General features: G+C 45.4%; 1 protein-coding gene across 1 annotated transcript in view; it reads right to left on the bottom strand.

The window, feature by feature from the left end:
• Positions 1–23,523, bottom strand: part of med21 (mediator complex subunit 21) — a 32,750-nt gene that overhangs the window by 5,425 nt on the left and 3,802 nt on the right. The window contains exons 2-3 of the mRNA XM_067999224.1: positions 21,012–21,126; positions 15,722–15,822 (exon numbers count right to left, since the gene is read on the bottom strand). Coding sequence (XP_067855325.1) covers positions 15,722–15,822; positions 21,012–21,126 — 216 coding nt within the window. The remainder of the gene's footprint in view (positions 1–15,721; positions 15,823–21,011; positions 21,127–23,523) is intronic.

Raw genomic sequence — 23,523 nt, 5'->3', positions numbered from 1 at the left:
CCACTCTTGGTGATGGACATTGAAGTCCCCCACCCAGAGTACATTTTGTGCCCTTGCTACCCTCAGTGCTTCCTCCAAGTGGTGTTCAACATGGAGGAGGACTGATTCATCAGCTGAGGGAGGACGGTAGGTGGTAATCAGCAGGAGGTTTCCTTGCCCATGTTTGACCTGATGCCATGAGATTTCATGGGGTCCAGAGTCAATGTTGAGGACTCCCAGGGCCACTCCCTCCTGACTGTATATCACTGTACCGCCACCTCTGGTGGGTCTGTCCTGCCGGTGGGACAGGACATACCCAGGGATGGTGATGGAAGAGTCTGGGACGTTGGCTGAAAGATATGATTCTGTGAGTATGGCTATGTCAGGCTGTTGCTTGACTAGTCTGTGGGACAGCTCTCCCAATTTTGGCACAAGTCCCCAGATGTTAGTAAGGAGGACCTTGCAGGGTCGACTGGGCTTGGTGTTTTGCCGTTGTCGTGTCAGGTGCCTAGTGGTCTGATGCCGGGTGGTTCGTCCGGTTTTATTCTTATGACTTTTCGTAGCGAGATTTTACAACTGAGTGGCTTGCTAGGCCATTTCAGAGGGCAATTAAGAATCAACCACATTGCTGTGGGTCTGGAGTCACATATAGGCCAGACCGGGTAAGGGCGGCAGGCTTCCTTCCCTAAAGGACATTAGTGAACCACTAATGTTTAGGGTGGTGGATGGGGTGCCAATCAAGCAGGCTGCTTTGTCCTGGATGGTGTCGAGCTTCTTGAGTGTTGTTGGAGCTGCACTCATCCAGGCAAGTGGAGAGTATTCCATCACACTCCTGATTTGTGCCTTGTAGATGGTGGAAAGGCTTTGGGGAGTCAGGAGGTGAGTCACTCGCCGCAGAATACCCAGCCTCTGACCTGCTCTTGTAGCCACAGTGTTTATATGGCTGGTCCAGTTCAGTTTCTGGTCAATGGTGACCCCCAGGACGTTGATGGTGGGGGAATTCAGTGATGGTAATGCTATTGAATTTCAAGGGGAGGTGGTTGGACTCTCTTGTTGGAGATGGTCATTGCTTGGCATGAATGTTACTTGCCACTTATCAGCCCAAGCCTGGATGTTGTCCAGGTCTTGCTGCATGCGGGCTCGGACTGCTTCGTTATCTGAGGGGTTGCGAATGGAACTGAACACTGTGCAATCATCTGCGAACATCCCCATTTCTGACCTTATGATGGAGGGAAGGTCATTGATGAAGCAGCTGAAGATGGTTGAGCCAAGGACACTGCCTTGAGGAACTCCTGCAGCAATGTCCTGGGGCTGAGATGATTGGCCTCCAACAACCACTACCATCTTCCTTTGTGCTAGGATTGACTCCAGCCACTGGAGAGTTTTCCCCGATTCCCATTGACGTCAATTTTACTAGGGCTCCTTGGTGCCACACTCGGTCAAATGCTACCTTGATGTCAAGGGCAGTCACTCTCACCTCCCATCTGGAATTCAGCTCTTTTGTCCATGTTTGGACCAAGGCTGTAATGAGGTCTGGAGCCGAGTGATCCTGGCGGAACACAAACCGAGCATCGGTGAACAGGTTATTGGTGAGTAAGTGCTGCTTGATAGCACTGTCGACGACACCTTCCATCACTTTGCTGATGATTGAGAGTAGACGGATGGGGCGGTAATTGGCCGGATTGGATTTGTCCTACTTTTTGTGGACAGGACATACCTGGGCAATTTTCCACAATCAGTTAATTGGCTTTTTGGTGTCAGTTGTTGAAGGAGCAAAGCTGGCCCGAACATGGCGAGAACTCCCTGCTGCTTCTTTAAATACTGCCACAACATCTTCCAACACCCACCTGAAGCACTGGAACAGGCAGGCACAACCTCAGTTTAACATTGCTTCCAAAGGACAGCACCATCTGCAAAGCTGCACTCCCGCAGCACTACGCTGAAGTTGCAGCCTAGAGTGTGAACTCAAGTCCCAGAGTGGGACTTGAACCTTCAATCTGCCGACTCGTGGGGCTCGTACACCAAGCCAAAGGGAAACAAACCAGCTTTTAAACACTGTGCATAATATATTTACATTTATGTAGCCTGCTCACATCAAAACGTCTCAGAGCACTTGACACAATGAATTACTTTTGGACTGCAGTGACTGATCTAGGCACGTACAGGAGCAATTCTGCACCCGTAACACCCCACACACAGCAGGGAGGGGAAGTAGTTGGTACGTATGGGGTTCTTGAGTGAAGAATGAGAGCTGGAGCAGAACCACCTGTTCCTCTTCCATTATTGCCGAAGGCTGTCACATCTACCTGAGCAAGTGGGTGGGACCTTAGTTTATACAACACATCCATGGTGCAAATGTACGTCAGTTTGTGCAGTTTCATTGGTGACTTTCTTTCTGCTACAAGGTTATGCTGCTTAAGTTTACACAGCTTTCTGCAGCCATTTTACTTCCTCTTCACTCCCTTGGCTAAGATTTCCCCTTTGTCCCAGGAGGATGAAGAGTTTGCAGGGAGGCATTGCCATGCAGTGGCTTGGCCTGGAAGTGACAGCAAGTGAACTCAACCACCAGTTAAAGTTTGAGTTTGAATTTGGACTTTACTCTCTCTTCTAACTATCGATCGGTCCCATACTATTCGGCTTTGGGATGTCCTGAGGTCATGAAAGGCGCTATATCACATCACAGAATCATTCAGCACAGAAGGAGGCCATTCGGCCCATCGTGCCTGTGCCAGCTCTTTGAAAGAGCTATCCAATTAGTCCCACTTGCTCTTTCCCCATAGCCTTCAAGTATATATCCAATTTACTTTTGAAAGTTACTATTGAATCTGCTTCCACCACTCTTTCAGGCAGTGCATTCCAGATCATAACTCGCTGCAAAAAAAAAATGTTTCCTCATGTCGCCTCTGGCTCTTTTGCTGATCATCTTAAATCTGTGTACTCTGGCTATTGACCCTTCTGCCACTGGAAATAGTTTCTTCTTATTTACTCTATCAAAACTGTTCATGATTTTGAACACGTCTATTAAATCTCCTCTTAATCTTCTCTGTTTGAAAAACAACCCCAGCTTTTCCAGTCTCTCATCCCTGGTACCATTCTAGTAAATCTCTTCTGCACCCTCTCTAAAGGTCTTGACATCCTCCCTAAAGTGCGGTGCCCAGAATTGGACACAATACTTCAGCTGGGGCCCAACCAGTGGTTTATAAAGGTTTAGTATAACTTCCTTGCTTTTGTACTCTATGCCTAGGATCTAAGCCAGAGATCCCATATTCATTTTTAACAGCCCTCTCAGCTGGTCCTGACACCTTCAAAGACTTGTGTACATACATCCCCAGGTCTCAATGCATATAAATGCAAGTCTTTCTTTAGTGTAAGCCTGGCTCAGTTGGTAGCACTCTCGACTCTTGAGCAGAAGGTTGTGGGTTCAAGGCCCATTCCAGGACTTGATCACCAGGGCTGCGGGGGATAGAGCGGGGAAGTGGGACTGGGACTAGCCGGACTGCTCTTACATACTGCCATCGCGGACTCGATGGGCTGAATGGCCTCCTTCCGTGCTGTAACCTATGATTCTAATTTCTTTTTTTATTTGTTCATGGGATGTGGGCGTCGCTAGCAAGGCCAGCATTTATTGCCCATCCCTAATTGCCCTCGAGAAGGTGGTTGTGAGCCGCCTTCATGAACCTCTGCAGTCCGTGCGGTGAAGGTTCTCCCACAGTGCTGTTAGGTAGGGAGTTCCTGGATTTTGACCCAGTGAAGGAACGGTGATATATTTCCAAGTCGGGATGGTGTGTGACTTGGAGAGGAACGTGCAGGTGGTGGTGTTCCCATGTGCCTGCTGCCCTTGTCCTTCTAGGTGATAGAAGTCGTGGGTTTGGGAGGTGCTGTCGAAGAAGCCTTGGCGAGTTGCTGCAGTGCATCCTGTGGATGGTACACACTGCAGCCACTGTGCACCGGTGGTGGAGGGAGTGAATGTTTAGGGTGGTGTATGGGGTGCCAATCAAGTGGGCTACTTTGTCCTCGATGGTGTTGAGCTACTTGTGTTGTTGGAGCTGCACTCATCCAGGCAAGTGCAGAGTATTCCATCACACTCCTGACTTGTGCCTTAAAGATGGTGGAAAGGCTTTGGGGAGTCAGGAGGTGAGTCACTTGCTGCAGAATACCCAGCCTCTGACCTGCTCTTGCAGCCACAGCATTTATGTGGCTGGTCCAGTTAAGTTTCTGGTCAATGATGTTCATGGTGGGGGATTCGGCGATGGTAATGCCGTTGAATGTCAATGGGAGGTGGTTAGATTCTCTTCTTTTGGAAATTATCATGGACTGGCACGAATGTTACTTGCCACTTATCAGCCCAAGCCTGGATGTTGTCCAGGTCTTGCTGCATGCAGACACGGACTGCTTCATTATCTGAGGGGTTGTGAATGGAACTGAACACTCTGCAATCATCAGCGAACATCCCCATTTCTGACCTTATGAGGGAGGGAAGATCATTGATGAAGCAGCTGAAGATGGTATTTATGTGGCTAGTCCAGTTAGGAGAGGGGTAGCATTATTGGTTAGAGAATCAATTATAGTTGTGAGAAGGGATGATATGCTAAATGGATCATCAATCGAGGCCATATGCGTTCAGCTAAGAAATAAAAAAGGGGCAGTCACACTACTAGGAGTGTACTATAGACCCCCAAATAGCAGAAGGGAGATAGGAGAACAAATATATAGGCAAATTTCTGAGTGCAAAAATAAGAGGGCAATAATAGTAGGGGACTTCAACTGGGATTCAAACAGTGTGAGGGGCACAGAGGGCGCAAAATTCTTGATCGGTGTCCAGGAGAACTTTTTTAGCCAGTACGTGACAAGCCCAACAAGAGGAGATGCAATTTGAGAATTAGTCCTGGGAAATGAAGATGGGCGAGTGGGTGAAGTGACAGTGGGTGACCATATTGGGGATAGTGACCACAATTCAGTTAGTTTTAGCATTATTATGGAAAAGGACAGAGTTAAATCAGGAGTAAACATTTTAAATTGGGGGTAGGCAAATTTTACAGAACTAAGAGCTGATTTGGCAGAAGTGGACTGGACACAACTACTTGAAGAGAAATCAGTGGCAAGCCAGTGGGAGGCACTAAAAAGTGAAATTCTACGGGTACAATGCAGACACGTCCCCTCAAAGAAAAAGGGTGGCACTGCCAAATTTAGAGCCTCCTGGTTGTCTAGAAGTATATGGGGCAAGATAAAGCAGAAAGAAAGCTTATGACTGTCACCGAAAACTAAATACTGCAGAAAGCCTAGAGGAGTACAGAAAGTACAGGGATGACGTAAAAAGGAAATAAGGAAAGCAATGAGGGGGCATGAAAAAATATTAGCTAGTAAGATTAAAGAAAACCCAAAGATGTTTTATCAGTACATTGAGAACAAGAGGATAGCTAAGGAAAATGTGGGACCGATCAGGGACGATAAGGGTAACTTGTGTGTAGAAGCGGAGGATGTGGGTAGGGTTTTAAATGAATATTTAGTCTCCGTATTCACAAAGGAAGGGGATGATCTGGATGTAGTAGTTAAAGAGGAGAGGTGTGAAATATTGGATAAGCTAAACATAACGAGAGAGGAAGTATTGGAGGGACTGGAATCCTTGAAAGTTGATAAGACACCAGAGCCGGATGGATTGTTTCCTAGGCTATTGAAGGAAGCCAGGGAGGAACCAGAGGACTGGAAGACTGCAAACATAGTATCATTGTTTAAAAAGGGTACGAGGGAAAGGCCGAACAATTATAGGCCGGTCAGTCTTACCTCGGTGGTGGGCAAACTATTAGAATCAATACTGAGAGCTAGGATAAACTGTCACTTGGAAAGGCATGGTTTAATCAGGGATAGTCAGCATGGATTTGTTCAGGGAAGGTCATGCCTTACAAATCTGATTGAATTCTTTGTGGAAGTGACAAGGAGGATTGATGCAGGTAGTGCAGTGGATGTTGTCTCTATGCATTTGACAAGGTCCCACATGGCAGACTGGTCAGAAAGGTAAAAGCCCATGGGATACAGGAAAATGTGGCGAATTGGATCCAAAATTGGCTCAGTAACAGGAAACAAAAAGGTAAAAGTCGATGGATGTCTTTGTGAATGGAAATCCGTTTCCAGTGGTGTGTCACAGGGCTCAGTGTTGGTTCCCTTGCTGTTTTTGGTATATATTAATGATTTGGGCTTGAATGTAGGGGGTCTGATTGGCAAATTTGCAAACAACACAAAAACTGGCCGTGTAGTTGATAGTGAAGAGGATAGCTGTAGACTCCAAGAAGACATCAAAGGCCAGCAGAAAAGTCATGCAGAGTTAGGACATACCCTCTCTGCCGTTCCCACCCGGTTTTAATTTTCATAGTGTCTTGTAATTCTCAGCACCCCGTGTTTCAACTTGAATATCCCAACACCCACTCCCCCCGCCCCCCCAACAGAACTGTGCTCTTTCATCCCTCTAGCACCTCTCCCAAATATGGTCACGTACTTTCCTCCCCTACTTTCCCCATAACACGACCACACATTTCCCCACTTTTACTCTGTAAAAAGTATCTGCGTGCTTCCTGCTTTTTAAAAATAATCATTTTCAATTTCTACCCTGCACAGACGGCTGATTTCTTGCCGTGGACCTGCCATCGAGCTGGAAGTCTGAGGCAGATCACCTCAATGGGTAGCACTGTTGCCTCTGAGTCAGAAGGTCAAGGGTTCAAGTCCCACTCCAGAGACTTGAGCACATAATGCAGGCTGACACGCCCAGTGCAGTACTGAGAGCGCGCTGCACTGTTGGAGATGCCATCTTCCAGCTGAGGCGTGAAACCAAGGCCCCGTCTGCCCTCTCAGGTGGGCGTCAAAAATCCCATGGCACTATTTTGAAGAACAGGGGAGTTCTCCCTGGTGCCAATATTTATCCCTCAACCAACATCACTAAAACAAATGGTCTGGTCATTGTGTGATGTTTCCACTTGTGGGGGAGACCAGAACTAGGGGTCATAAATATTAGATAATCACCAATAAATCCAACAGGGAATTCAGGAGAAATTTCTTTACCCAGAAAGTGATTAGAATGTGAAATTCGCTACCAAAAGGTAGTTGAGGCGACTGACAGATGCATTTAAGGGGAAGCTAGATAAACTCGAGGGAGAAAGGAATAGAAGGATATGTTGATGGGGTTAGATGAAGAAGGGTGGTAGATGGGGTTAGATGAAGGGTGGGTGGAGGCTTGTGTGGAGTATAAACACCGACATGGACCTGTTGGGCCGAATGGCCTGTTCCTGTACATTCTATGTAATTCTCTCGTTGCTGTTCGTGGGATCTTGCTGTGCGCAAATTTGCTGCCACATTTCCTACATTACAACAGTGACTACACTTCAAAAGTACTTAATTGGCTGTAAAGCGCTTTGGGGCGTCCTGAGGTCATGAAAGGCGCTATATAAATGCAAGTTCTTTTTTCTTTTAGTAGAGGGAGACAGTGAAAGTTGCTGTTACTGGCCCGGCCACTTGGTGGCACACTCAGGCAGAACACAAAACAGTAGTAAGAGCGGCAGCACAATGCAGAGACTGGTGCCTGGGTTAAAGGGAGGTGTGTACACTGAAGTCTGACAAGATCTGCTAACTTGACTTCCGTCTGATGTGTGCATACATCACTATTGTGAATAACCTTTAGGGGGGGAAAAAAAACATACACACTAAACCATAGGGCTTGCAAGAAAATGCTGTAACTTCACAGCACATCAAAAAAATAACCAAAATACTGCAGATGCTGGAAGAAAATGCTGGGAACACTCAGGTCAGGCATCTGTGCAAAAAAGATAAAAGGTTCAGGTATAACCTTCCGTCAGAACTACATATATAATCCACATCGTTAAACAAGGTAATTTTCACCATTCTGCAAAAGGTTGCACTATCCTTATTCTACTAAACAGACTTGAATAACATGCTCATATATTTCTGGCTCTGTGACTCACTAGCACTTTATATCACAGTATCAATGTAACACTGCATCGAGATATGTTAACCGGATTCAGTTCCTTGTTTGACCCAGTGGTGTTAAAGAAAGACTTGCATTTATACAGCGCTTTTCACAACCTCAGGCAATGAAGTATTTTTGAAGTGTAGTCACTGTTGTAATGTAGGAAATGCAGCAGCCAATTTACACACAGCAAGGTCCCACAAACAGCAATGTGATAATGACCAGATAATCTGTTTTTAGAGAGATATAAGTATTGGTCAGGGCACCGGGGATAACTCCCCTGCTCTTCTTCGAAATAGTGGCCATGGGATGTTTTACGTCCATCTGAGAGGCAGACAGGCCTTGGTTTAGCATCTCATCTGAAAGAAGGCACCTCCAACAGTGCAGCACTCACTCAGTACTGAGCCTAGATTGTGTGTTCAAGTGTCTGGAGTGGGGGCTTGAACCCACGACCTTCTGTCTCAGAGGCGAGCGTGCGACCCACTGAGCCACAGCTGACATGTTAACGTTTTACAGCAACAGCCAGTACCAAGCAGTCACCTTGCTGTCAAGGCAGCTGCTGACCATAAGCTGGGCACTTTCTTCAGCCAGAGAAAGTGGTCATCAGACTGCTTGCGGAGCTGGTAGCAGCAGACTCAGACCAGCACTGGCAGAGGCCTACAAACAAGGCCCATGCTCATTTCTCAGTAACAACAGAAAGAAGTAAAAAAAAATGGGAGGGGGAACTTTCAAAAGACCTCATAATTTTAAGAAAAAAAATATATAGGTCAGGTAACAAGTATTAGGCCACCCACATGGCTACCCACTGAGCCACGGCTGACACCACTCTGTGCACTTCACAGGGCAAACCAGCAATGGGTGAACAGGGGTGTCAAGAGTACGTGCCATTTATTTGGCCACTGCAAAGTAGCGTAATAGGCAGCTCTATCAACCAGATAAAATGAGCTTCACAACTCAGCTATAAAACAAGAAAGGGTTTGGGGACTATCAGTGGGCATTTAGCTGCAGTCGAGGTCAAGGAGCACAGTAGAGAGCCCTCTAATCCACGGTGTCCTGGACACACAAGTACTTGAAGGGCAAAGCTCTCACTTCAGCTTTAGTATGATACATACTTATTTTTTTAAAAATCGATTCCCCTTAAAAACCAGGTCTGCACAGCACTCGAGTCAATCAGTTCTTTGCCAAGTTTCTTTTATAAGCGAGAGAGAAATATTTTTCCATCAGCCAAGTCTTCATTCTATTTTTCATCACACGCGCACGTTGCATTGCACATTTTAACCGCAGTGTTGAACTGTTACGAAACAGGATGAACTTTTTCAACTGTTTTTAACAGCCACGGTGGAAGGAAGTTCGTGTGGGTGGTCTTACATTTGACACTTTCTTCTCACCTATCTACCAAACTATCTGCTGTATTTTTCTCAATTAACCCTTCGATGGTCAGCATTTTCAACTCTAAACTAGAAATCCACATTTTTCATATGGCATCTTAAGTTTTGCCACAGCCACTACAAACTATTCAGCATACGTTAGTACAACGATAACGGTCTGTAAGTTACAAACTATGCAAAAAAAAAGTGTATTCTTTCCCCGTTCCTTATTTCCACACCAATCATCCCCAAGTCACAGTCAACACCAGTCTGAAAGCAGCCACTACGAGATACGTACCAGTAACCTAGGCACGATTACCCGTCTTTACCCATGGGGAAGTGTCTGGCTGCTGCTCTACGTCTACCCACAAAGGCATTGCTGAGTCATGAACCGCACATGGCAGGGGTGGGAGGCAATGGATATTATGGGCTTCTATTCTACACCATGCCATTGTCTTTTCAGAACCGTGCACTCGGGCTCTCGCCGAGGGAAGATAGCTCCGGCAAAAGACTCGACTTAGGGCAATAAAGACTTGAATGTCTTGACTTGCATTTCTATAGCCCCTTTCATGACCTCAGGAAGTCCCAAAGCACTTTACAGCCAATGAAGTACTTCTGAAATGTGGTCACTGTTTTAAAAAAAAAAAGAAAAAAAGGTTAGAGTGAATCTCGAGCTGGGTGCAATTTGGGTCTAGGGCAATTTCTACAGCAGCAAACTCAGACTATTTAATTGCGCATATTCCACTGTGGATACTCTGCATTGCGAGCTTCCCAATTAGTGTCAACCGTGGCTCACTGGTAGCACTCTCACCTGAGTCAGAAGGTTCCGGATTCAAGTCCCACTCCAGAGACTTGAGTCCATAATCTAGGCTGTCTCTCCCAGTGCAGAACTGAAGGAGTGCTGCAGTGTCGGAGCTGCCGTCTTTCAAATTAGACATTAAACCGAGGATCTGTCTACTCCCTCATGTGGACATAAAATTCCCATGGCACTATTTCATAAGAACATAAATGCCTACTCCTGCAGGGCTCGAGCCTGTGCCACCATTCGATACGATCATGGCTGATCTTCGACCTCAACTTCACTTTCCCGCCCAATCCCCATATCCCTTGATTCCCTTAAAGCCCAAAAATCTCTCTCAGCCTTCAATATACTCAACGACTCAGCATCCACAGCCCTCCGGGGTAGAGAATTCCGAAGATTCACAAACCTCTGAGTGAAGAAATTCCTTCTCATCTCAGTCTTAAATGGCCAATCCCTTATACTGAGACTATGCCCCTTAGTTCTCGACTCTCCAGCCAGGGGAAACAACCTCTCAGCATCGACTCTGTCAAGCCCTCTCAGAATCTTAGATGTTTCATTGAGATCACCTCTCATTCTTCTAAACTCCAGAGAATATAGGCCCATTCTACTCAATCTCTCCTCATAGAACGATTCCCGAGATATGAGAGTTGTCCAGTAAACCTTCGTTACATCGCCTCTAGGGCAAGTATATCCTTCCTTAGATAACGAGACTAAAACTGTACACAGTACGCCAGGTGTGGTCTCACCAAAGTCCTGTACAATTGCAGCAAGAATTCATTACTCTTGTACTCCAACCCCCTTGCAATTAAGGCCAACATTCAATTTGCCTCACTGATTGCTTGCTGTACCTGCATGCTAATTTTGTCTTTCTTGTACGAGGACACCCAAATCTCTCTGAACACCAACATTTAATAGTTTCCCACCATTTAAAAAAAATTCTGTTTTTCTATTCTTCCGACTAAAGTGAATAACCTCACATTTCCCCACATTATACTCCATCTGCCACCTTCTTGCCCACTCACTTAACCTGTCTATATCTCTTTGCAGACTCTGTCCTCCTCACAGCTTACTTTCCCACCTAGCTCTGTATAGTCAGCAAACTTGGATACATTACACTCGATCCCTTGATCTAAGTCATTAATATAGATTGGAAATAGCTGAGGTCTAAGAACCGATCCTTGTGGCACCCATAGAGTTACGGCCTGCCAACCTGAAAATTACCCGTTCATCTCTACTGTTTTCTGTCCGTTAATCAATCCTCTATCCATGCTAATATATTACCTCCAACACCATGAGTCCTTATTTTGCGTAATAACCTTTTATGTGGCATCTTAGCGAATGCAGGGCAGTTCTCTGTGGTGTCCTACAGAATATTTATCCCTCAACTGACATCGCTTTTTTAAAAAAAAATTATCTGATCGTTTATCTCATTGCTGTTTGTGGGACCTTGCTGTGCGCATATTGGCCGTATTTTCCTACATTAAAACAGTGATTACACTTCAAAAAGTACTTCATTGGCTTGAGGTTGTGAAAGGAGCTATATAAATGCAAGTCTTTTTTTTTATTAACATCTGGCAGTGAAATCTGGCCATCAGAGATGTAAATCTGTTTTATATCTGTGAGGAGTTATTTTGGTGGCCTAACAGAGCGCGGTTATAGATTACAGCAACGACAGAGGACTCAAAACTGACTAGTGGTGGCCTGACAGCAAAAAACCCTAGGAGAAATTGTACAAAGGGGCAACAGATTTCCTATCTGTAACTTGTAATTTGTATTATTGGGTTTATTGTTGTAGAAATGCCATCGCATATGGGCCTTGACTGATGTCCTATTGTTGGCTCCCTCACCAACACAATTTCTATATTACACTATACAATGCCAAACCCAACACAAATGGCACTCACACTGTGTGTCGTCCTGTCAAAAGATACAATTTATTTTGCTAGAGAAAAGCAATCAATAGGTAAACAACCTCTCTATCAGCTGTATTTCTAGAAGTAGGTTATGAATTAAAAAAAGAGCTTTTGAATGGTGAAATTTTCTGCAATGGAATTAAATTAAATTACAAAGAGAAAACAACGCATATTAAAATCGGACATATAAAACCATTTCTATAGCCTCTTTCACAATGTCACGAAGTCCCAAAGTGCTTTACAGCCAATGAAGTACTTTAGAAACGTAGTCACTGTTGTAATGTAGGGAAACGCGGCAGCCAATTTGTGCACAGCGAGGTCTCACAGACAGCAACGTGATAATGACCAGATAATCTGTTTTTTTTTTTAAAAAGTGATGTTGGTTGAGGGATAAATATTGGCCAGAACAACGGGAGAACTCCCATGCTCTTCTTCGAATAATGCCATGGGATCTTGTACATGCACCCGAGGAGGCAGATGGGGCCTCGGTTTAATGTCTCATCTGAAAGATGGCACCTCCGACAGTGCAGCACTCCTTCAGTACTGGCACTGGAGTGTCAGCCTAGATTATGTGCTCAAGTTTCTGGAGTTGGACTTGAACCCACGACCTTCTGACTCAGAGGCAAGACTGTTACCCACTGAGCCACAGCTGACACCAACTATAACAAACTAAGCAGTGCAGTCAGTGGCTTAGTCCATCAGCCTTACATATCTGGGAATTGGGTTTGAATGATGTCCAGATGGATGGAATGAAATCAAATCCTCCAGTGTCTGTTGGCTTTATGGACCTAATGTGAAATGGAAATAAAAGCTGCAAATGCTAAAAGAAACCATCATTGCAGAACCAGCTGTGACCCATTGTTGAGGGAGAAGAGGGAGTGTCAAATCATGCCTATCTGAGGTGGGAATGGTTGATGCTGGCTGGATACCCAATGTGAGATGGTGCTCTAATTCCTAGCACATAATGCCCTCACTTGAATGAGCAAAAACTCAAGTGCGAGGGGCAGTGCAGAGAGGTCAAAGTTTTTTCTTTAGCATTGCATTATTTATATGCTGAAAACTTAATTTACAAGGAAAGTGGGACTATTGCTATTTCTGCAATGGGGAAATTATCCCCCTCTCACAGCTCTGTAAGCTTCACTGCCACTTCCTGTTGACTCAAAACAAGCCTGAGAGAGACTGGTAATAGTGGGGAAACCGCACCCAAGTGTCTCAGTCACAGCAAGCATGCTAGTAGCTGGGGCAGTCGGAGGCAGGCAATCAGCATGAGGCAGAATTTTTTTTTAAATTATACAAAGCACATCGAGGTGAAAGGCAAAAAGCAAACAGAGCAGGATAAAAGTACTTTAACTGATATCAAGTCTAGACTATGCTATGACTGGGTGTAAATAATCACCTATTTCAGTACCTACAATTCAGTACATCGAATGTACAGCACAAACGAGCCATTCGGCCCAACGGGTCCATGTCAGTGTTTATGCTCCACATAAGCCTCCTCCCTCCCGAATTCATCTCAGCCTATCAGCATATCCTTCTATTCCTTTCTCCCTCATGTACTTATCTAGCTTCCCCTTAAATGTATCTATGCTAGTTGCCATAACTACTCCTTATGGTAGTGAGTTCCACATTCTAACCACTCTCTGGGTGAAGTAGTTTCTCCTGAATTCCCTATTGGATTTATTAGTGACTATCTTATATTTATGGCCCCTAGTTCTGGTCTCCCCCACAAGTGGAAACATCTTCTCTACGTCTATCAAACCCTTTCATAATCTTAGACCTATCATCAGGTCACCCCTCAGTTTTCTCTTTTCTAGAGAAAAGGCCCCTAGTCTGTTCAATCTTTCCTGATAAGTATAACCTCTCAGTTCTGGTATCATCCTAGTAAATCTTTTTTGCACCTTCTCCAGTGCCTCTATATCCTTTCTATAATATGGAGTCCAGAATTGTTCACAGTATCCAAGTGTGGTCTAACCAAGGTTCTATACAAGTTTAACATAACTTCTCTGCTTTTCAATTCTATCCCTCTGGAAATGAACCCCAGTGCTTGGTTTGCTTTTTTTAAAAATGGCCTTATTAACCTGTGTTGCTACTTTTAGTGATTTGTGTATCTGTACCCCCAGATCCCTCTCCTCCTCTACCCCATTTAGACTATTATCCAAGCAGTATGTGGCCCCCTTATTCTTCCTACCAAAAACTAATACCTCACACTTATCTATTTTGAAATTCATTTGCCAATTACACGCCCATTCTGCAAGTTTATTAATGTCTTCCTGTATTTTGTCGCAGTCCTCCTCAGTATTAACTACACCTCCCAATTTGGTGTCATCTGCATATTTTGAAATTGTATTTCCGATTCCAGAGTCCAAATCGTTTATCCAAATGGTGAACAGCAATGATCCCAGCAGCGATCCTTGTGGAACACCACTTCCCACCTTTTGCCAGTCTGAGTAACTACCTTTAACCCCTACTCTCTGTTTTCTAGCCAGTTTGCTTTCCATTCTGTACTTGTCCCCTGACTGCACATGCTCTGACTGTAGTCATGAGTCTACTATGCGGTAGCTCATCGAAGGCCTTTTGAAAAATCCAAAAATATTATATCTACTGCATTCTGCATTACCCTGGTCTACCCTTTCTGCTACTTCTTCAAAGAATTCAATAAGGTTGGTCAAGCCTGACCCTCCCTTTTGAAATCTGTGCTGACTATTCTTTATTTATATTTTCGGTTTCGAGATGTTTTTCTATTACATCTTTGGATAAGGATTCCATTATCTTTCCTGCCACCGACGTTGAGCTAATTGGTCTATAGTTCCCTGGACTTGTTCTATCTCCCTTTTTAAATATAGGAATTACACTAGCTGTTCGCCAGTCCTCTGGCACTATTCCCGTTTCGAATGCATGCGCACACGCACGCACATACAAAATAGTGCCTCTGCTATCCCTTCCTTAACTTCTATTAATATTTGCGGATGCAATCCATCAGGAGTTTTATCCTCTCTACGTTTGATTAGTTTATCAATTATCTCCCCCCTTTCTATCTTAAATGTCTTTATATTTTTTTTGATCTCCTCTTCTCATATCATGCCCACCACGTTCGTCTCCCTGGTAAATACTGAGGCAAAGTAATTACTTTAATATTTCTGCCATTTCGCTGTCATTACCTGAGAGTTTATCGTGTGCATGCCTTAATGGCCCTATCCTTATCCTGATTTTTCTTTTGTTATTTACGTGTCTGTTGAATACTTCACTATTTCTTTTGATATTCCTTGATAATTTAATTTGATAATTTCTCTTTACCTTCCTAGATGTTTTTTTTAAAACTTCTTTCCTAACCTTTTCATATTCCCTTTTGTTCATCCTCTCCTTTACTGTCCATATACTTAGGGTATGCCTTTTTCTTTAGTTTCAATTTTGCCCTTATCGCTTTATTCATCCCTGGTGTTTCATTACTGGCTAGTTAGTTCTTGCTTTTTAGTGGGATATATTTCTCCTGGACTCTATTGATCACCTTTTTAAATATTTCCCTCTGCTGTTCTATTTCATCATTCAAGTACTCAAACCCACAGTACAACCCGTCGCCTCACATTTGCCAGTTGGCTAAATATGAAGTTCCCACAAACACCACCCCTCTCCACTGCAATTTATCCAACTCTCAATGACAGGGCCACCTGTGAAATTTTGTCACTCTTACCTGCAAAGCTGCTGTGGATTCTTCACTCGGCAGTGAGTCAACTAGCACATCAATGTCTTTCGCAGTTCGTGCGATCAGTGCAGCAAACAGCTGCGCGTACTCTGTGGGGGAAAATACAGCACCAGGTGACAGTAAAAGAAAAAAAGGATTTTAAAATCACAGCATGGCAGGAAAGGCCTAATGAAGAAAAAAAACGTGCATATATAAAGTGCCCAATCATGTCATCCGGACACTTTAAAGAGCTTTACAACCAATGGATTACTTATTGAGTAAATGAGGCAGCCAATTTCATAGAACCTTACAGCACGGAAGGAGGCCATTTGGCCTGTCATGCCTGTGCCAGCTCTTTTAAAGAGCTATCCAATTAGGCCCTCTCTTTCCCCCCACCAAACCCACTCTTTCACCATAGTCTTGCAAATTTTTCCTTTTCAAATATTTATCCAATTCCCTTTTGAAAGTTATTATTGAATCTACTTCCACTGCCATTTCAAGCAGTGCATTCCAGATCAGAACAACTCGCTGCATAAGTTATTTTCCCCCTCATCTCCCCTCTGGTTCTTTTGCCAATTATCTTAAATCTGTGTCTTCTGATTACCAACCCTCCCGCTATCTTTTACATCAGACTTAGTAGAAAGAGAAGCCTTGATTTAATACCTCACCTGAAAGAGAATTCCTCCGACCTACCCTACAACCTTTGGACTCTGAGGCGAGGGTGCTACCAACTGAGGCTGACATTAATTGTTCTTATCTTTAATATTTACACAGGAGACAGTTCAGCAATGTAACAACTTGCATTTCAATGCAGTAAACGCCTCAGGTGCTAGAGAGGAGAAAAGAACTTTGAGGAGTAACACAAGAGCTAGGGTAGGTGAGCAAGAACATGGCTGAAAAGGTACGTTTAAAAGGAAGGCAGTGGGGGTTAGCGGGGCAGAGGGGTTTTGGGAGGCAGCTCTGGTCAGTAGGGCTGTGACACTGATTGGTCTCCCACAAGTGATGGAGTGGGGGGAGGAAGCAGAGAGGGCCTGAACCAAAAGGGCACAGACTGTAATGTAGGAACGGTGGAGGTTGTGGAGTTAGTGTAGGACGAGGCCATGGAAGCGCTTGTAAATGAGGTTGAGGATTTCAAATTCAAATACTCAGACAGGCAGTTAATGGAGACCGGCAAGCACGAGGTGATGTATAGGCAGAGGCAGCGCTGCAGTGGAAAGAAGGGTCTTGTCAATGGTTAAAAATTAAAAAGTCACAGCTAAATTCAACTTCAGCCTCTTTCCCAAATCTCGTTTGCAAAATCAGAAAAGTAGCATTTATCATTAAAATACTGGAACAATTTAATAGAAAGATGGAACGTGACAGTCAAATAGTAAAATTATTCCATTTCAAATTAACTTTTTTTTAAAAAATTCGTTCATGGGATGTGGGCGCTGCTGGCGAGGGCAGCATTTATTGCGTATCCCTAATTGCCCTCGAGAAGGTGGTGGTGAGGGTTCTCCCTCAGTGCTGTTAGGAAGGGAGTTCCAGGATTTTGACCCAGCGACGATGAAGGAACAGCGATATATTTCCAAGTTCGGATGGTGTGTGACTTGGAGGGGAATGTGCAGGTGGTGTTGTTCCCACGTGCCTGCTGCTCGTGTCCTTCTAGGTGGTAGAGGTCGTGGGTTTGGGAGGTGCTGTCGAGGAAGCCTTGGCGAGTTGCTGCAGTGAATCCTGTGGATGGTACACACTGCAGCCACGGTGCGCCGGTGGTGAAGGGAGTGAATGTTTAGGGTGGTGGATGGGGTGCCAATCAAGCGGGCTGCTTCGTCCTGGATGGTGTCGAGCTTCTTGAGTGTTGTTGGAGCTGCACTCATCCAGGCAAGTGGAGAGTATTCCATCATACTCCTGACTTGTGCCTTGTAGATGGTGGAAAGGCTTTGGGGAGTCAGGAGGTGAGTCACCCGCCACAGAATACCTACAGCCTCTGACCTGCTCTTGTAGCCACAGTATTTATGTGGCTGGTCCAGTTAAGTTTCTGGTCAATGGTGACCCCCAGGATGTTGATGGTGGGGGATTCGGCGATGGTAATGCCGTTGAACGTCAAGGGGAGGTGGTTAGACTCTCTCTTGTTGGAGATGGTCATTGCCTGGCACTTGTCTGGCGCAAATGTTACTTGCCACTTATGAGCCCAAGCCTGGATGTTGTCCAGGTCTTGCTGCATGCGGGCTCGGACTGCTTCATTATTTGAGGGGTTGCGAATGGAACTGAACACTGCAATCATCAGCGAACATCCCCATTTCTGACCTTATGACGGAAGGAAGGTCATTGATGAAGCAGCTGAAGATGGTTGGGCGTAGGACACTGCCCTGAGGAACTCCTGCAGCAATGCCCTGGGGCTGAGATGATTGGCCTCCAACAACCACTACCATCTTCCTTTGTGCTAGGTATGACTCTAGCCACTGAAGAGTTTTCCCCGATTCCCATTGACTTCAATTTTACTCGGGCTCCTTGTTGCCACACTCGGTCAAATGCTACCTTGATGTCAAGGGCAGTCACTCTCACCTCACCTCTGGAATTCAGCTCTTTTGTCCATGTTTGGACCAAGGCTGTAATGAAGTCTGGAGCCGAGTGGTCCTGGTGGAACCCAAACTGAGCATCGGTGAGCAGGTTATTGGTGAGTAAGTGTTGCTTGATAGCACAGTCGACTACACCTTCCATCACTTTGCTGATGATTGAGAGTAGACTGATGGGGCGGTAATTGGCCAGATTGGATTTGTCCTGCTTATTGTGGACAGGACATTCCTGGGCAATTTTCCACATTGTCAGGTAGATGCCAGTGTTGCAGCTGTACTGGAACAGCTTGGCTGTAGTGCTGAAGACTTGTGCTCCCCAGAACAGATAGTTCTGGGGAGCACAAGTCTTCAGCACTACAGCTGGGATGTTGTCAGGGCCGTTGCTGTATCCAGTGCACTCAGCCGTTTCTGATATCATGTGGAGTGAATCGAATTGGCTGAAGACTGGGTTCTGTGATGGTGGGGATATCGGGAGGAGGCAGAGATGGATCATCCACTCGGCACTTCTGGCTAAAGATAGTTGCAAACGCTTCAGCATTGTCTTATGCAGTCACGTGCTGGACTCCGCCATCATTGAAGATGGGGATGTTTACAGAGTCTCCTCCTCCCGTTAGTTGTTTAATTGTCCACCACCATTCATGACTGGATGTGGCAGGACTGCAGAGCTTTGATCTGATCCGTTGGTTGTGGAATCGCTTAGCTCTGTCTATAGCATGTTGCTTCCGCTGTTTAGCATGCATGTAGTCCTGAGTTGTAGCTTCACCAGGTTGGCACCTCATTTTTAGGTACGCCTGGTGCTGCTCCTGGCATGCTCTTCTACACTCCTCATTGAACCAGGGCTGATCCCCTGGCTTGTTGGTAATGGTGGAGTGAGGAATATGCTGGGCCATGAGGTTAAAGATTGTGCTGGAATACAATTCTGCTGCTGCTGATGGCCCACAGCACCTCATGGATGCCCAGTTTTGAGCTGCTAGATCTGTTCTGAATCTATCCCATTTAGCACGGTGGTAGTGCCACACAACACGTTGGATGGTGTCCTCAGTGCGAAGACGGGACTTCGTCTCCACGAGGACTGTGCGGTGGTCACTCCTACCAATACCGTCATGGACGGATGCATTTGCGACAGGTAGATTGGTGAGGACGAGGTCAAGTAAGATTTTCCCTTGTGTTGGAGGAGGACTGATTCATCAGCTGAGGGAGGGCGGTAGGTGGTAATCAGCAGGAGGTTTCCTTGCCCATGTTTGACCTGATGCCATGAGATTTCATCTATGCATCATTTAACTCAATCTACTTTTAAACTTCTTAAAAAAAATACTAATATTCCATAAATTTTTGCTAGCTTTACTATTTTCAAATTATCCTGGAACTTTTTCCCTCTCCAAAAGAGGTGACTAGAAATAAATAGATTTGACTGCAGACAATGGAAGATAGTTTTGCTGATTACCATTAAAGTGGTTGGAAATAAAAAAATCACAAACTTCCACGATTGGAAACATCACCAACTTTGGTCCAACGATCTAACTCTCAGTTCAATCACTAACCATAATTCATCAGCCACGTCTCCACCTTGCAGAAACTTGTTCTCACTGACAAGTCTACAAGCTTCCACTCCACCATTTACACTACAATTACAGCGTCTTACGTTTCGCACCGGTGCTAAACTTGTGCAGTGCGGAGTTAGGCCCAACATGAATCCAGAGTGAAGCAGAGTATGGCGTCTCACTAAATCAGGACCAGACTCGAAACTTGGCCGAAACATAGGATAACGTCCTAAACAGCTTTGCACCGATACTACAGATATACTCAGTGTCCCCCAAAAGTGTAGAAGATCCACACAGTGGGAAATGTTACCTTACCCATGGGCCTGGTTTGGGCCAGCGTTCAGGTGCTGCCCTTTATAACATGGCCGATTATTTTTACAAGGAAACAGGTGCAACAGTCAGAACTTTGTTTCCGAGCACCTCACTAGGCCATAGGCTTCTGAATAGTTCCCTCGGTCCCTCCAACTACAAGTGTAAATAGTACACAGAATATACCCACACTGGGTTCCTAGCCAGACCTCATAACAAGACACTAGTCTTATTGCACTATAGAACTGACCATTTATTTAGACAAGAGTGAATTTAAATGCTCCGATTACAGCATCTATAAACCAAAGGAATGGTTGGAATAATTGCCTGAAGACTGCATTTTAAAACATTATAAATCAACAACTTGCATTTATATAGCGCCTTTAATGTAGTAAAACGTTTCAAGACAAAATTTGACACCGAGACAAACAAGGAGATATTAGGACAGGTGAATAAAGGCTTGGTCAAAGAAGTAGGTTTTAAGATGGGTCTTAAAGGAGGAGGCAGAGGGGTTTAGGGAGGGAATTCCAGAGCTTTGGGCCTAGGCTGTTGAAGGTACAGCCGCTAATGGTGGAGCGATTAAAATTGGGGATGAGCAAGAGGCCAGAATTGGAGGAGCGCAGAGACCTCAGAGGGTTGCAGGGCTGGAGGAGGTTACAGAGATAGGGAGGGGCGAGGCCATGGAGGGATTTGAACACAAGGATGAGAATTCTAAAATTTGGGATGGACCGTGAGCCAGTATGGGTCAGCAAGCACCGAAGTGATGGGTGAACCGGACTTCACTGGGCTGTGTCCATTATAGAGAACCGATTCCAAAATAATTCTAATAATATTTTTTTTTTGTTGAACAAAGCAGACACTGGCCATCCAACCATCCTCAATACTAGCCCTTACCTTCTGTTGGATTAGACGGCTGGTCTTTGTTTATGGCAGTTTGAATGTTTGTAAACGAGGCGGGAGGAGCACATTGCTGTAAAACACCGATGGCATTACAGAACTGGTCTGCTAGCTACAGAGAAAAAAAACACAAGATTCAATTAAAATCAGCCAGCAGATTATTAACAAAGTCCGATACAAGCAGTGTTAATTATGAATTAATGTACAAGTGCGCCAGTAATAATCAGTAGTTTGATAGTTTGACTACTATCTGACCACAACATAAATATCACTATTTTTTTGCTACCTTATTGGTGTATGAAAACAAGAACATAAATTTAACAGAACAGAGCTTGTGGGAGTGCGACTGGTTCTTGAGTTGGACTGTAAACAACAGTTGAATGATGCGACTCCCACTTACACAGGGAGCCAGTAACTGCTGAGGTTTCACACCTGATCTGCAAGAGACCTGACCGCACCGTAAACATGCTCTTCAGCAGTTCGGGCTCTGGACAACTTTTTGTTATCGTCAGGAAGAACATCAGGAGAGTCACACCACTTGCAAGTGGGCTTCAGAAGAGAACGGGATTGCAAGAGCTGGTATAAAGCATCTCTCCAAGAAGCTCCATTCCCTGTGCAAAAAAAAAAAGCAGAAAAATGCTGGAAACAGTCAGCAGCACCTGTCGAGAGAACATGCAAGCAGAGGCTTGGAGTATTGCACCCTTACTCCGAACTGGAAGATATTGCAGATGAACAGCGTTTAAAACAAGGAACAGAACAAGGGAAAAAGGGAACAATAGGGATAAAAACAACCACGTGCACTGGAAAAGCAGAATCTGTAAATTGCTTAGATTTTTGTTTCTTCTCTTGTTTTTCCCCCTTCCCTTGTTCTGTTCCTGTTTGATTGCAGTTCATCTGTAATATCTCCCAGTTCTGAGGCAGGGTCCAATCCCCAAAACACCAACCTGCACTCTCTCAACAGATGCTGCCTGACCTGCTCAGTGATTCCAGCGTTGTCTGTTTTTGTGTCAGATTTCCAGTATTTGTAATATTTTGTTCTTCACTCTGTTCACTTGGGAAGTGGGAAAAGCGTAAATACACCTCAAAGTGTAACACTGCCAATCAACTTGTTTTCACCATACTTACAACAACTTGCATTTCTATAGCACATTTCACAACCTCAGGATGTCCCAAAGTGCTTTACAGACAATTAAGTACTTTTGAAGTGTAGTCACTGTTGTAATGTAGGAAGCGCGGCAGCCAATTTGTGCACAGCAAGATCCCACAAACAGCAATGTGATAATGACCAGATTATCTATTGTAGTGATGTTGGTTATGGGATAAATATCGGCCAGGACACCAGGGAGAACTCCCTGCTCTTCCAGATAGTGTCATGGGATCTCTTACATCCACCTGAGGGGGCAGATGGGGCCCTCGTTTTAACGACGCACCCGAAAGACGACACTTCTGACAGTGCAGCACTCCCTCAGCACTGCACTGGAACTTCAGCTGAGATTTTGTGCTCGAGTCTCTGGAGCGGGTCTTTAAAACCCACAACCTTCTGACTCAGAGGCAAGAGAGTGCTACCAACTGAGCCATGGCTGAAACCTTTAATGTTGTAAAACGTCCCAAGGCACTTCACAGGAGTGTAATCGGTCAAAATTTGACACCAAGCCACATAGTAATATTAGAGGCAGGTGACAAAAAGCTCGGTCACGTGAGGTAGGTTTTAAGGGGCGACTTAAAAGGAGAGAAAGGTGAAGAGGTTTAGGAGGGAATTCCAGAGCTTAGGGGCCTAGACGGCTAAAGGCACGGGCCGCCAATGGGGGAGCGAGTTAAAATCAGGAATGCACAAGAGGGCCAGAATTGGAGGAGCGCAGAGATCTCGGAGGCTGTAGGAGGTTACAGAGATAGGGAGGGGCGAGGCCATGGAGGGATTTGAAAACAATTTTAAATTTGAGGCGTTGCCGGACCGGGAGCCGATGCAGGTCAGCGAGCACAGGGGTGATGGGGTGAACGGGACTTGGTGCGAGTTAGGAGACGGCAGCAGAGTTTTGGATGGGCTCAAGTTTACGGAGGGTGCAAGGTGGGAGGCTGACCACTCCTCACAATGGGATCTGATCTAGATTGTGCAGAGGTGTCCTGTTGAGCTGATGATTCAGTTAGCTGTTTCTATATATTTATGGGGGGACAATAAACCGAGCTTATTCCATCACTGTTGCTGCTAGAGTTGGGGGGGGGGGAGGGGGGGGGGGAGAGAAGGGGGTCCAGTCCCCCCTGGGGGAGGGGGGAGAGAAGGGGGTCCAGTCCCCCCTGGGGGAGGGGGGAGAGAAGGGGGGTCCAGTCCCTCCTGGGGGAGGGGGAGAAGGGGGTCAGACCGGAGGGAGGGAGAGAAGGGGGTCCAGTCCCCCCCTGGGGGGAGGGGGAGAGAAGGGGGTCCAGTCCCCCCTGGGGGGAGGGGGAGAGAAGGGGGTCCAGTCCCCCCTGGGGGGAGGGGGAGAGAATGGGGGTCCAGTCCCCCCTGGGGGAA

The sequence above is a fragment of the Heptranchias perlo genome, chromosome 18 (genome assembly GCF_035084215.1).
Source record: "Heptranchias perlo isolate sHepPer1 chromosome 18, sHepPer1.hap1, whole genome shotgun sequence".
NCBI classification, from domain to species: Eukaryota; Metazoa; Chordata; class Chondrichthyes; order Hexanchiformes; family Hexanchidae; genus Heptranchias; species Heptranchias perlo.
The sequence above is the reverse complement of the archived record's forward strand: the minus strand, read 5'-3'. Positions and strand labels throughout refer to the sequence as shown.